The 12,480-nt window shown below is 42.4% G+C and overlaps 1 protein-coding gene across 2 annotated transcripts; it reads left to right on the top strand.

Moving 5' to 3' along the window:
* Positions 1 to 861: 861 nt before the first annotated feature.
* rnd1b (Rho family GTPase 1b) lies at positions 862 to 10,759 on the top strand. Of its 2 annotated transcripts, XM_056424081.1 has the most exons (6): positions 862 to 929; positions 1,056 to 1,169; positions 1,670 to 1,757; positions 7,070 to 7,179; positions 7,327 to 7,461; positions 7,830 to 10,759. In XM_056424081.1, the coding sequence occupies exons 2-6, from the start codon at positions 1,134 to 1,136 to the stop codon at positions 8,073 to 8,075; spliced, it is 615 nt and encodes a 204-aa protein (XP_056280056.1). In that variant the 5' UTR covers positions 862 to 929; positions 1,056 to 1,133; the 3' UTR covers positions 8,076 to 10,759. The 2 variants fall into 2 exon arrangements, with proteins under 2 accessions (XP_056280056.1, XP_056280055.1); XM_056424080.1 differs by lacking the exon at positions 862 to 929 and having other exon boundaries at positions 994 to 1,169.
* The last annotated feature ends 1,721 nt before the right edge of the window (positions 10,760 to 12,480 follow it).

Here is a 12,480-nt window from a genome sequence, read left to right as displayed (position 1 = left end):
CACAGAGGAAGGTAGCTAATTCACTTGTATCTTTTAATTATCCTTTTCCTATAACATTGAGATGTTGTTTCCATACAGTGATAGCCTTCAGGGTGTGAACATCACTGTATGTGTCTCTCCAGGGGGTTGACCAGCACAAGACCTCTGACTGGACCCTGTGGGCAGCCGATAGATGGTCGCCTATCAGGGGGCCTCACACCATCCATTATACTGAGCACAGGCCACGCTGCCTTTTGATCAGCTACCATTCACTGAAACGTTCTTTCAATCGTATACGAGTCTGTTTTAGAAGACGATCACAGGGACTGTAACCAAGACGTGTTGAAGTTAAGAGAAAATTGACCACTTGTGAGAAATCCTTGTCAATCGATTCAGTGGTAATTGGCCTCATTCCAGAGCAAATTATATCAACTTCCACACAATCTGCTAAATCTCTGTCAGGGAAGTTCAGACCAGTTGTGGAAGAATGGTTTTTGAAAAAGAAGAATCTGAGTTGTTTGGATTAAATTGACTTGACACTCGAGTGCAGATCAGGGCAAACTAATGAGTCCATTGTGGATTGCTCTCCCATCGTCCTCAGACAGTGGTTTGCTATTGATCCAGCCAGTCAACAATCTAATCTATCAATTTGCACCATGGTGACAAGACCGACAGGTGAAACAAACAGAAGTCTGCAGCGACTGCCTGCTGCTGCTCCTATGTTCCATAAACTCGATCAACTTCCGTTAAAACAGTTCAACATGCTGATGAAACTCCTACAACAAGGTTTAATCTTGCACTGTAATCTGCACCTAATCTTTTAGAAAAGTCCTGTTCGTACCGCAGCTGTTCCCTCATCCTTGCCTTTGCTCATTGAGATGAGCCCCGAGAAGCCTGTGGAATGGTGAGCTCCTATTGGCTGATGCTCGTCTGTATAAAGACCCGCTGTGGTAAATTAAATCAGACCAACTGCGAGCATCCTCCGAGAACTACACTGGCAGGATTTATGTGTTGTATTGTTTCTTGATTTTAATATTTTCTGCAACAAACACCGGGCCGCCACCGACACCATGAAGGAGAGGAGAACTACACAGCCGCTGGTGGTGAGGTGTAAACTGGTTCTGGTGGGAGACGTACAATGCGGAAAAACGGCGATGTTGCAAGTCCTTGCAAAGGATTGTTATCCAGAGGTATGCTATAATGTGTCTTCTGTTAGTGAACATGAACTCAACATGGATCCACGTACATATGTGCTAGTTGTGTTGATAATCAGAGTGATAACTTATATTAAAATGATTGAATTTGGCACACACAAAAAACGGTGCGCATGTTGCAGTCAGTTTTCATGCGCATTTTCATAACATGTTGTCTTCTTGGTTTATTCTGTATGCATTTACCGTAATACATGCAGGGGCATCCACTGTTTTATCGCGTATGGAATTGTATCCTTTAGACAATAAGGATTGTTTCACGTTATACTCCTGTGTGCAATATGTATAATAAAATAAAAGACTTGTAACTTGTAACTTGTATTGCAAATGCAGTGATCAATGTGATTTATTGATTCACAATGTATTCAAATTGAGCAGGACAAAATGTTTTTTTTAATTTGAATGATTAATTAAATTCCCTGTAACTAACAGACAGACGCCTCCCCACTAATGACACCTTCATGTGTTTTGTTTCCCAGACCTATGTGCCCACGGTATTTGAAAACTACACAGCGTCTCTGGAGCTGGAGGAGCAGCGAGTGGAGCTCAGTCTGTGGGACACTTCAGGTACCTGATCATCACATTGTCTCGGTCTCTCTGGCCTATCATGGCCTGCGGCACTGAAGGAGGATATTAGGCAATGCGCAGTGAATGTAATGAGCGTCTGTCTCAGCTGCGTTTTATAATTTATTATTAGGTATTCTTCTTTTGGTCTCAAGACATGTTAACCCTGTCCATCTTGGAATGAAGGAGACCATATTATAGTGGGGTTTGATTACATAAAGGCTAATGGACAGGCACCATCCTCTTTGTTTTCATGTATCGCTGAGGCAGTGGCATACTAAATGTGCACTTGTTGAACTGCAGAGTCTCAGTCATCTTGAGTTTGTAAATGAAAGATGATTAAAAGCCGTTTTATATCACTAGATGCTTTTTGCACATGGCAAGAGAAAAGATTGACAGATCTCCAATTACATTTCTGTGCCCAATATGTTTCACTAGCAACTCGGCATAGAGACGGGGATTATGCCGCTTCACTTGTTGTTGCTGACTTTGTGCATCATATGTTCATTTAAGCTAAGCGTGAACAAAAGGGTCAATGTGTCAGTGTGGATCTCCCCGGGGATCTGCTGTTCGGCGTATTGACCTGAATACTGTGAACATGGGTCTGCAGCACCTGTCTGATTCCCTTTATGCTCAGTGCACAATGATTTCTCTCTCAGCCCCCCCCCCCCTCATTTTTCAAAAGCGGCAGGGAAAAAGTGCGAGTAATTTCCTCCAGAGACCAAATCCTGCTTTATAATCCCAGACTGTGGACTTTTGCTCTGGCCAGCATGGGAATGTGCCTGGTGCCGGGGGATGATGGGCAAACAGAGAGACATCCTGTTGAGCAGGAAGGTTTTCTGGAGCAGACAGACAGGAGGGAGCTCAGGAACTCTGGTGACCTGCATTTGCTTCCATATGGTGCTGCGGGTCACCCACTAGAGCAGCATGATGCAGGGGATTAAGACTGAATACACTTATATCTGCTGCTTTTCAGTTTCAGTTTACACTTTTCTTCTTCCCATCCTTTACCGTTTCAACTCTTTTCTTCCCTCTGTTGACCCCTTCCTCTGTCACTTCTTCACAACCCAAGCACATTGCGGAATTACACTGGTTAGTTTGTGGCTAACGCGCCTTACAGACAGCTATCAATTAACAGATGAAATTGTCCGCAAAACGTATTCCACATGAAGTTATTTATCGGGATTTAAATATTATTTGCAACATGCTTTCGGGCTGATTTAAAAACTGAATTTTCCCTCTGTTGTTCCAGTGTGAGGTAAACTTATATCCCCCTCCTCCCTATCATTATTTATAGATACCTGTCATGTATCTCATGTCGGGCTGCAGGTAATGGACAACACTCACAGGGGCTATTTGTTGGCCACACCGTAGAGTTTCTTCGTTTTACTGTAATTTGCTCTCATTGTGCTGCTGCAGCCCCCCACACTGAGAGGGTCTTCTCATTATCCTGACTCCCCTTCATTGATTGGAAGGACCTCATCACTACTTCCACATGGCAGGCAGCTCCTTCTCCCAGCCCCGCCATGGATTTATAGGACAAAATCAATCCACCGGTTTTAATCAGCCTGGGGGGGGGGGGGGGCATCATCCAGTGGCTATAACTCATGAAGAGTGAATAATGAAACTCGTTATAGTGTTCGTGGGTAATACATTCCTGGTTGAATGGTCTTGCTGATAAAGCCTTTGCGTCTGAAGAGATATTGTATACACACTGTAGTCATTTATTGTATGATTAATGAATGAGATTGATTTGTTATGAACCCAATATCTATTTAAGCTGATGAAACCATCTGTATGAGTGTGAAGGAGAGACATTGTTAATAGACAATAATCATATTAATGGATAACCACGATAGCTGTCTATTAACAATGAAATGTTAGAATGGACATTTCAAATGACTGATAGTATTTATGGCCGAATGACTTGCTATAAGTCATTTAAGGATCAGTCTGTTTTCAGGCTGCCACCATTTTATTGGTATTTCTTTGCATTATGAAATTAAATGATTAAACAATGCATCAAATCACTTTATTGCCTGAGCATTTCTGCACTAGCTCAGTTTTTAATTAGAATAAAGGTGAAGGCAAACTATTCTTGCAAACTAACAGGCTATTTGGAATTTTAACGACTAAAATCTATTTATGTTTACCTCTGAGCTGTGATTTGTGGCTTTATGAAAGATTATTAGCAGAATACACTTTTAATTCAATGCATGTCAATTTACATCTGTTGTTTGCGCCAACGTCAAAATCCAGAGTGGGATGAGCTTTGACAGTGTCAAGTTACAAAATAAAGCTTGTTAACAGCTCAACGTGGTGATGCTCAGGAACAAAGCCGTCCTCCCGCTCCCTGCAGGGCCCTGCAGCCGTGATTCTGACTGGCTCTGGCATGTGAAACCAGGGAGCAACTGTTTGACGCAATGTAGTGTGTTTTTTTGTCCTGGCTGTGGTCATTTCTGTAGTTATCAGCTGCAGCGGCAACTTCCCAGTCGGCTGAGTGTGGGTGGAGGGGCAAATCTGTGACGCATCCCATCACTGGATCGTTACTCTGTCTGACCCCTGCATTCTCACTGAGGAGTGTGCTAATGATGAAGATAGGCTGTGACGCTCAGTTGATTTAGCACATGCACAAAAACACCCTTGCAGTCTCACTCATGCACCCACAAAACAAGCAGATCCTCCCCTCCCCCACCTGTACGCACAAACACAAGGACAGTCGTCTCGGCCTGCGAAGTCTACTTCTCATCTGGCCCAGTTTCTACCTCAACACTCTGAGCACCGCACCATCAAGGCGGATGGAGTTGAGCTCAGCTGAGGAGTTTGGTTCTGCTCTTTTCTTTTCCTTCCATCCCGCAGTTACTCAGCCTCACTCTCCATGTTTCATGCCTCAGAAACTCTCCATCTGTTGTCGAGGCATGCTGTTGAGAAGAGGGAGAAAGGGGAGCATTGGGAGCAGGCTCTGCATGTGTATTGATCTATCTCAGCCAGTCTTTGGGTTGTTGCAGTGGGGGGAAGGAGGGAAGAGAGGGAAGCGACAGAGACTGGCACTCTGTGATATCAGACTGCAGGGGGTGAAGGATTAATGGCATAGGAGGGCTCTTTGTGATCTACCTCAGTTGGCTACACTTCTGCTTTCCCTCCTCTCTTCCAAGCTTTTTCTCGACATAATAGAAACAGCTATTTCTTCCAGGATTAGAAACTGGGTCCTGGAGTGTCTGGAGAGTGCCCCTAAGACTGCTTCTCTACCCGAACAGCATGCCGAGAAGCTTCAAATACTAATACTTACACTGTCATAATTTTTTTTATTTAATTCCGTTGGAGATAGGATACATATGCCCACTGAATCCTGCATCCTTGATAAAAAAATGTATTTCTTTGAAGAAGAAAAAATATTCTATACATTCCCTCCATCTCCCCTCCTTCTTGACAGGGTAACTCATTTGTCAGCTTTAATTTCAAAGACTCTTGGACCCCTGTGCCGCGTTCCATCGATCGCTGTGTTTAGATCAGTGGCTTTTTAGTGCAGAATCACACCAGGTTGCTGGCTGGGATAACCTCCTGAGGGTGATTGGGAAGATTGATAGAGCGCTCTGCCTCTGATTCTCCGATGAGACATCTTAGAGTCTCCACACATATGCACACACACATCCTTGTAGTGCTAATTGTTCTGATTTTAATGTGTGTCGATTTTTACAGTCAGCAAACACGAAGTTGTCTCACAGATAAGCGTGGCTTTTCTCCTCAGCCTGAGGTGTAAACAGTGTTAGGGCAATAATGTAAATTGCATTCTTATGGTGTTGTCGTCTGTAAAAATACAGCCGGAGTAAATCATTTAGTTTAATCACAATGTTTCAGTTAATTTGCTACTTAACAGTATAGTATGTTTTTGTATCCAAAGGCTTAGAAACAGGGTTTTAATACAAGTCCCTTTGTTCCTCTGCTGCAATGTTTACTTTCTTCAGGACATTGAGCCCTGAGGAATTTCATCGCAGCTTGTCATTATTCCACTCACAGCGCCTGGCAGCTGGCAAATTCAGTTTTACCCTTTGATAATGTGGAAAATCATTAAGTATTCATGAAACCGATCTGTATGCACACATCCATGTTGTGGGTGCTCGTTCATGTTTCCTCCTGATGCATTGTTTTTACGCTGTAAATCAATTAGGGTGGTTGTGTAATATCTAACGAGTAATTACACAGACGGCTTTTGTTCTCTGTAGCTATAAGAGGAACACTGAATTCCTTTTTGGATTCACACAGAGCCTAAAGTAAACATGGTAATCCCATTGAGCTGCTCCTTTTCGGTTTCATCTGATCACAGACCTCTGGCTGCTGCCAAATTGAAATAGCGAGTCTGTGTATCATTGGGTGTGGTGTTGTGTCTTTGTGTGTGACCGATGTATGTCTGTGGTCCCCAACTCTGTAGCAGAGCAGAGGAATGTCCCCAACAGGAGGTGGGTGGGCAGTTTGCGGTGTAAAGTGATTGATTGGCAGTTAAAGCGAGCCTTTATAGAGAGTTGGGAGGAATGCCTGATGTAGATGGCGGATTCCAAGGCTGTTGCTGTGGTAACAGAGGAACTGAAGGTATTGCGCGGCGAGCAGAGGATTTTTTTGGGGGGTGGGTGGTTTACTTAAGGATTCTGAGCATGAGTGGGAGCGTCTGCCTGCCCCAAGATTACTGTTCCACTTGCGTAATCTACTGCAAGAGAAGATCAATGAGGATTTAGAGCTCGATTGTCATCTTCTCTCCCTGTGAAATGCCATCAGAGGATACAGGAGCAGAGGAAAGAGCAGTTTCAGGGACAGCAAAGTGAGGCTCAGCAGGAGAAGTGATGCCGATTGCACATAATCCCTGCAGCTCTCTCTGCCTCTGCCACTCTGCTGCTCGGTCACCCTTTTTGCCCTGAACAACTGTCTGTTGCGACATCAATTCCGGAAACAATCTCCAGTTAAAAGGAATTACTAATTCACTCTTTAAACATTTTACAAAGCAGATCCTTGTCCCTTTGAAATGAAAACATGCCTTTAATGTGGCACCAGAAAAGAACTAGTCTGACCTTAAAGTTTTAAAAATATCAAAAGGCTCTTCTTCCATCAAACACTCAGAAACAATAAAAGTTAACAAAGATTGGGAGTGTGTTACCATTTCACCTTTGGCAATGTTTAAAAATGGCTGCAGTGCAAGACTCCTCTGAAACGCTGCATTGAGGGCATTGATGGAGGAACTTGTAATCAGATGCTGGTTGTCGTGTTTTCAACGATTGTCTTCTCATTTATCGACATGTGTGATTATCTGTGTTCTGCCCTCTAAGGTTCTCCATACTACGATAACGTGAGGCCCCTGTGCTATAGTGACTCAGATGCAGTTTTGCTGTGTTTTGACATCAGCCGTCCTGACACTGTGGACAGCAGTCTGAAGAAGGTAATGACTTCAGGACTTTCATTTCAAGTTATGATTCATCTTTGTGTTCCATTGTATTCCATGTCAGTAATTCTCTCAAATGTAGCCTGCTGTATACATGACGACAGGTGATTATTTACTGAACTGACTGTCCTTTTCTGTCCACAGTGGAAAACTGAGATCCTGGACTTCTGTCCGAGCACACGGATCCTGCTCATCGGCTGTAAGACCGACCTGCGCACGGATGTCTGCACGCTGATGGAGCTGTCCAATCAGAAACAGACTCCCATAACCTATGAGCAGGTGAGACAAAAGAATTCAGGAATGTAGTCAACGCCGGTTTAAAAGCATCACATCAGTACACGTCCCATGGAGCAGCTATTTCTAGCCAGCATTTTCAATTACTTCAGGATAATTTGGGATAAATATTTATTGCTTGAAAGCCCATTGAAAGCCTATTTGGTCTTTGTAGGATGACAAATGGCTCGAGGATATATCGTCAATCATGGCATGCATCCTCGTTTTTAATTGTACAGCCATTTTATGAGCTTTCGGGCATTTCTTCCTGAAATCCACACAACATGTTGACCCTGGTGCAAATAAAAAACAGTGAAAATATATCACAGGACATTATGAACGGTAGCATTCATCATTCATCACGTGTATTGCAGGGTTCTGCTATGGCCAAGCAGCTGGGCGTGGAAGCTTACCTGGAGTGCTCAGCGTTCACCTCGGAGAAAAGCATCCACAGCGTGTTCCGCACCGCAGCGATGGCCTGCATCAACAAGCTGCAGCCCCTCCCCAAGCCAAGCCCCACCCGCCGCCTGTCCAAAAGACTGCTCCACCTGCCCAGCAAGTCGGATTTGCTCTCTTCCACCTTCAAGAAGGAGAAGACCAAGAGCTGCTCGGTCATGTGAGTGGAGACCTCCTGGGTTACAGTCCTCACATGCAACCCCCAGCCCCTGCCTCTTTGGTCTCGGGGAAGGGGGGGTGGGCACGATGGCTTTATCAGGGCTTCCTGCTGAATCCTTCCCTCACCCCCCCGGAATTCAAACACCCCTCAGTAGAGGTGGACACTCCGCTGTCCACTTGCTCCTGAACCTTTTAGCGCACATCCATCTTTTTCCACTTCTGTTTATCTTGTTTTCAGAGAAACAATATCAGTCAAGGTTTGATCATCCAGCTAGCATTTTTTCTCACCTGTAAACAGTATGCAACGACAAGGGTGTTACATCTGTATGATTTTACTATCTCTAGGCACATGTTGATTCTGTCCAAATTGGAAATGTGTGACGTTTAATCTTGTGACGTAAATGCCTCTTAGACAATTCAATGGATATTTTTCTTAGTACAAAAATAAATCTAGCATGAAACCATCAGGAAGTAGCAGCATCCTGTACATCCCTCTTAGTAAGGTGTGTGAGGTGGGAAATAGCTTGTTGCTGGTGTCCCCATGTAAGCTTGTGAAAGCCCAGAGATGTAGAGGGAGTAGAGGGACACACCACAGCGAGAGATATTACATAGAGGGCTGTTCTCGTTGTCTCAGTAGTGATGAGAGCAGGGAGAAGAGCTGTGAGCGCAGGCTGCTGTGCAGACAGCAGTCTAGACCATTTCAACCTGCATGGATTGTTGATGCATGGTTGTGTAGCTCTGGACAGCGCTGCTCCACGGGCTTTCAGTGCTGAAGAGGCTGTGTGTATACAACACACCTGCAGAAATGAGGAAACGCCCCCAAAAAAGGTGTCTAGTTGGGCTTCCGGTGTCTGCTGTAACAGATGATGTCTATTTTGAAATACTGTTTTGGTGATGGGACAGACACATTTCAAATGATGAGAAAAGATGCTTTTGTATAAAAAGCATAAGAAACAGTTCATTGCAGAGCTGTGGAGTGATATTTATGAAGCCGTGTCTGGTTAATGATGCCAGTCTAAGTGTTCAGAGGCATTTTAAAAGCCGAGGATAACACTAATAAGTCAGGGCGACTGCTAACGGAAAGATCTGGTTTGCAGTTTCAAGATTTGTAGCATTGCGTTGTTGACAGTTTGTCAACAATTCACAAATGGTATGCAGTTTTGAAAAATGCCTTTCATATCCCGGAAGTCAATGAGATATTTTGACTACTGTAATACGCCTGTGGATTTCTCTCGTTTGCAACAATCCAATGTAGCATTCCCAATCTGACTCTCTTCCAAGATCACTAGTTTGGTGTCGCACACTCTTGTTAATCTATTGACCCTCAATAAGCAGCGCCTACCGTAACAATGAATATGAATCAAAAACAATTGAACCCTTCTCAGAGCTTAAATCTTTGTCTTAATGGTTATGAGTGCAGCATTGATCTCTGTGCTTCTAACCATGAATCAATAATGATTTAAGTGTGTGATGCAAGAGAACCTGTGTGGCAATAAAGATTCAGCTTTGTGATTACTGTCATGCGATAGCACTCCATGGACAACCATGTCATAGACTGAAACCATCTCTGCTGTATAAAGAGCTGCTGCTCTGTGTTTGCCCCATCTCCTCCGTGTTAGTAGCCACTGGTATATAGAATAGTCAATGACAATGTCCTGCTATGAAATAGATTGGAGTATCTGAATAAGAGGAAACGGCACTCTTTGAGTTGGAGATGCTAGAATTTGCTGTTAATTTGGCATAATCATGAAATCAAAAAGTATTAAGGAAGCAGGACTTAAATGAACTACTTGAGTAAGTTGACAATATATACTTTTAAAATTGGGAATCTACTTCAAATGTCTATAATTCATCTTGTAAAAAGGGCTAGTGCGTGGAGAAAAAACATAAATAATGTGAGGAGAACAAGTAATCATAATGCACAGGCTGGCCCTATCCAAAGAAAGCTATTTTTCCATTCTTTGTTTATTTGGTTAATGTGTATTTTGTGTTTCTTTTTAGTATTCAAAAGCATGATGTGAGTCCCAGTGTTGTTTTGGAAATAGCTCTCAAAGATGGTTGTAGCGTCTTCATGGAGCTGTGGACTGTCCCCGGTAATCAGAGGAACTTAATGTGGTGATTTGCACAAAGGCTTCCAGTTCATGTTCACACACCGAATTCCTCAGCATTGCCATGGCAACAGTTCAGCAAAGGAAACAGACTGGCTCTTGGGTTGGTAGTGTGGACAGAGAGGGTTGGCTCACAAGCAGACATCCCCACATCCATTATTACAGCGTACATTACGAATTTATTGCCAGGCTTGTTTAAAAAATAAAAATCTTAATATTGTCCATTAGGTTACGGAGCTGATGCCAGGCCTTCTGAAGATGGGATGGATGGTCATGTCAGTTAATATGCAGCCTTTGTGTTGTAGTCAGTGTGTGGTACAATGGTGCAGTCAAACTCCTAAGCATGTCCTATTAAAGTTGTATGATTGTACATACTGTCTCTTGTTTTATAATCATTGTAAGACATCTTTAAGGATGTCAAATAAAAATATTGTTGTTGATGTGAATATTTATTTGGTAGCTATTTTGCCTTTTTTTTATTGACATGTACATTTGTTTAAAATCTATTTTGGAAATCTCATCTTTTTTCCTGATTTTTTTGCTGTGTTTAATAAAGCTTGCCCTGTCCGGCACCCTTGAAATTTCGTGCTCTTGTCATTTAAAACTTAAATCGTGAAAAATTCATTACTGAAAAAACGTCCCTCTCTGTGATGATATATGCTTTCCAGTAATATATCAGTTTCACAGTGTCTTAAATGAACTGAACAATAATTTAAATAGCTACTCAAGATCCCTAATAAAAGCGCCAGTCGTGAGATGAATTATCTATTTGTATATCAAGTCTTTTTTAGATACATTTATACATACAAAAATATGTATGTACACCCGCTGTTAAATGCAGTGTTGAGTGAACCTAGAACACAGCACACAGACTCTGAAAGCAGATTAAAAGGTTTATTGCAAAACTCCTGGCAGATCCTGTAGTTGGACAGAAGGGAACGGGGCTCGGTTCGGCGGCAGAGCGACAGGGCATGCAGGCAAGAGATTGGAAATCTTGAGTAGCTGAGAGGCAGCCAGAGATCTTCGTACAAGGACACAGACGATTGAATACAAAAAAACACAGGGTCTCTCACAAGAACAGCGTTGGTCCAAGACCGTCGCTTCAACTAGACATAACAATCGGGCCCAGACTGAGAGGAAAGTCAGAGCGGATATAGTGCAGCTGTTGAGGTGTCACCTGCTCTGGAAGAGGTGTAGCCCAACCAACAGCCAGACACACAGGGAGACCACAGGGCAGGCACACATGGCATGACACTCACTTCATAAATCCAGAGTAGTGTCTTTCTTATTTCATATTTATTTCACAGTTCGATTCAATGTTCAAATACAGTATTTTGCATGTGACTGTTGAGATGTCTCTGACTGTACCATACCATCGACCAGTTCTCTCAACTTCAGGTGTTTTAAACATCAGTATGAGATACGGATGTTGATACTTAAATCAAACTCGCACATTGGTCAAAAAGGTTCAAACATAATTTGTAAAATGACGCCCATATAGTTTAAACCCTCCTGTCATACTTATGAATGAAAGGACAAATTAAAGTGAACTGAATTCTCCAGGAGTGTATCACTTCAATCAGCTCCCTAAGAAGTGAAGTGCTTATCTTCTCCACTCCATCAGTGATAATAATTCGTTCACAGGCAGAGCATGTCTCATTACGGATAGAGCAAGTTTAAATCAAGATGGATAACTTCATCCCTTAACTAAGATCATAGTTGCTGATTATCAGGGAGTTATTATCACAGACCGAGAAAAATGTGCCAGTCGTAAATGTCCCTGTCACATGATTAACAGCATAATATGAAGGATGAACGTGTTGATATTCACTACTTACAAGTAAAATAAAATAATAATAATAATAATATTATTCATACAAATTATAATGGTAATAATTGTAATAATAATTACCATTGTCATAACGATAATAATAATTGTCATAATAATAATAAATGTTATTTAGGAAGACATTTTCAAGAAACTCAAAGTAATTAATTAATACAAATTGAATTATATATTATATATTATTTTGAAGTTTGATTCTTCCTCATAGGTTGTTGGAAATCATTGCAGCTTTTCCTTCTCTACTAAAGATGCACATGGCTGCTGCTCTCATCTGTCTTCAAACCTGCCACATCTGGTCGCTGCTAGCTGCAAAGGTGTCTACAGCTGGCCTGGAGTTTGTGTCCACCCAATGAATTGAAGTCTAATATTGCCTCTACTTGTATCTCTATTTTAGTCTTCACCAATTCCTGAGTGAAGTATCGGACTCTTTACCTGCTAAATGCTTTACCGTGTTTA

The sequence above is a fragment of the Pseudoliparis swirei genome, chromosome 9 (assembly GCF_029220125.1).
Source record: "Pseudoliparis swirei isolate HS2019 ecotype Mariana Trench chromosome 9, NWPU_hadal_v1, whole genome shotgun sequence".
NCBI lineage: Eukaryota > Metazoa > Chordata > Actinopteri > Perciformes > Liparidae > Pseudoliparis > Pseudoliparis swirei.
The sequence above is the reverse complement of the archived record's forward strand: the minus strand, read 5'-3'. Positions and strand labels throughout refer to the sequence as shown.

Excerpts from the sequence above, each read along its gene's own strand:
- rnd1b (XM_056424080.1), top strand. The coding sequence starts at position 1,050 with ATGAAGGAGAGGAGAACTACACAGCCGCTGGTGGTGAGGTGTAAACTG. Across the intron at positions 1,170-1,669 it reads CAAAGGATTGTTATCCAGAG|ACCTATGTGCCCACGGTATT; the intron begins GTATGCTATAAT and ends TTTGTTTCCCAG. Across the intron at positions 7,180-7,326 it reads TGGACAGCAGTCTGAAGAAG|TGGAAAACTGAGATCCTGGA; the intron begins GTAATGACTTCA and ends TTCTGTCCACAG.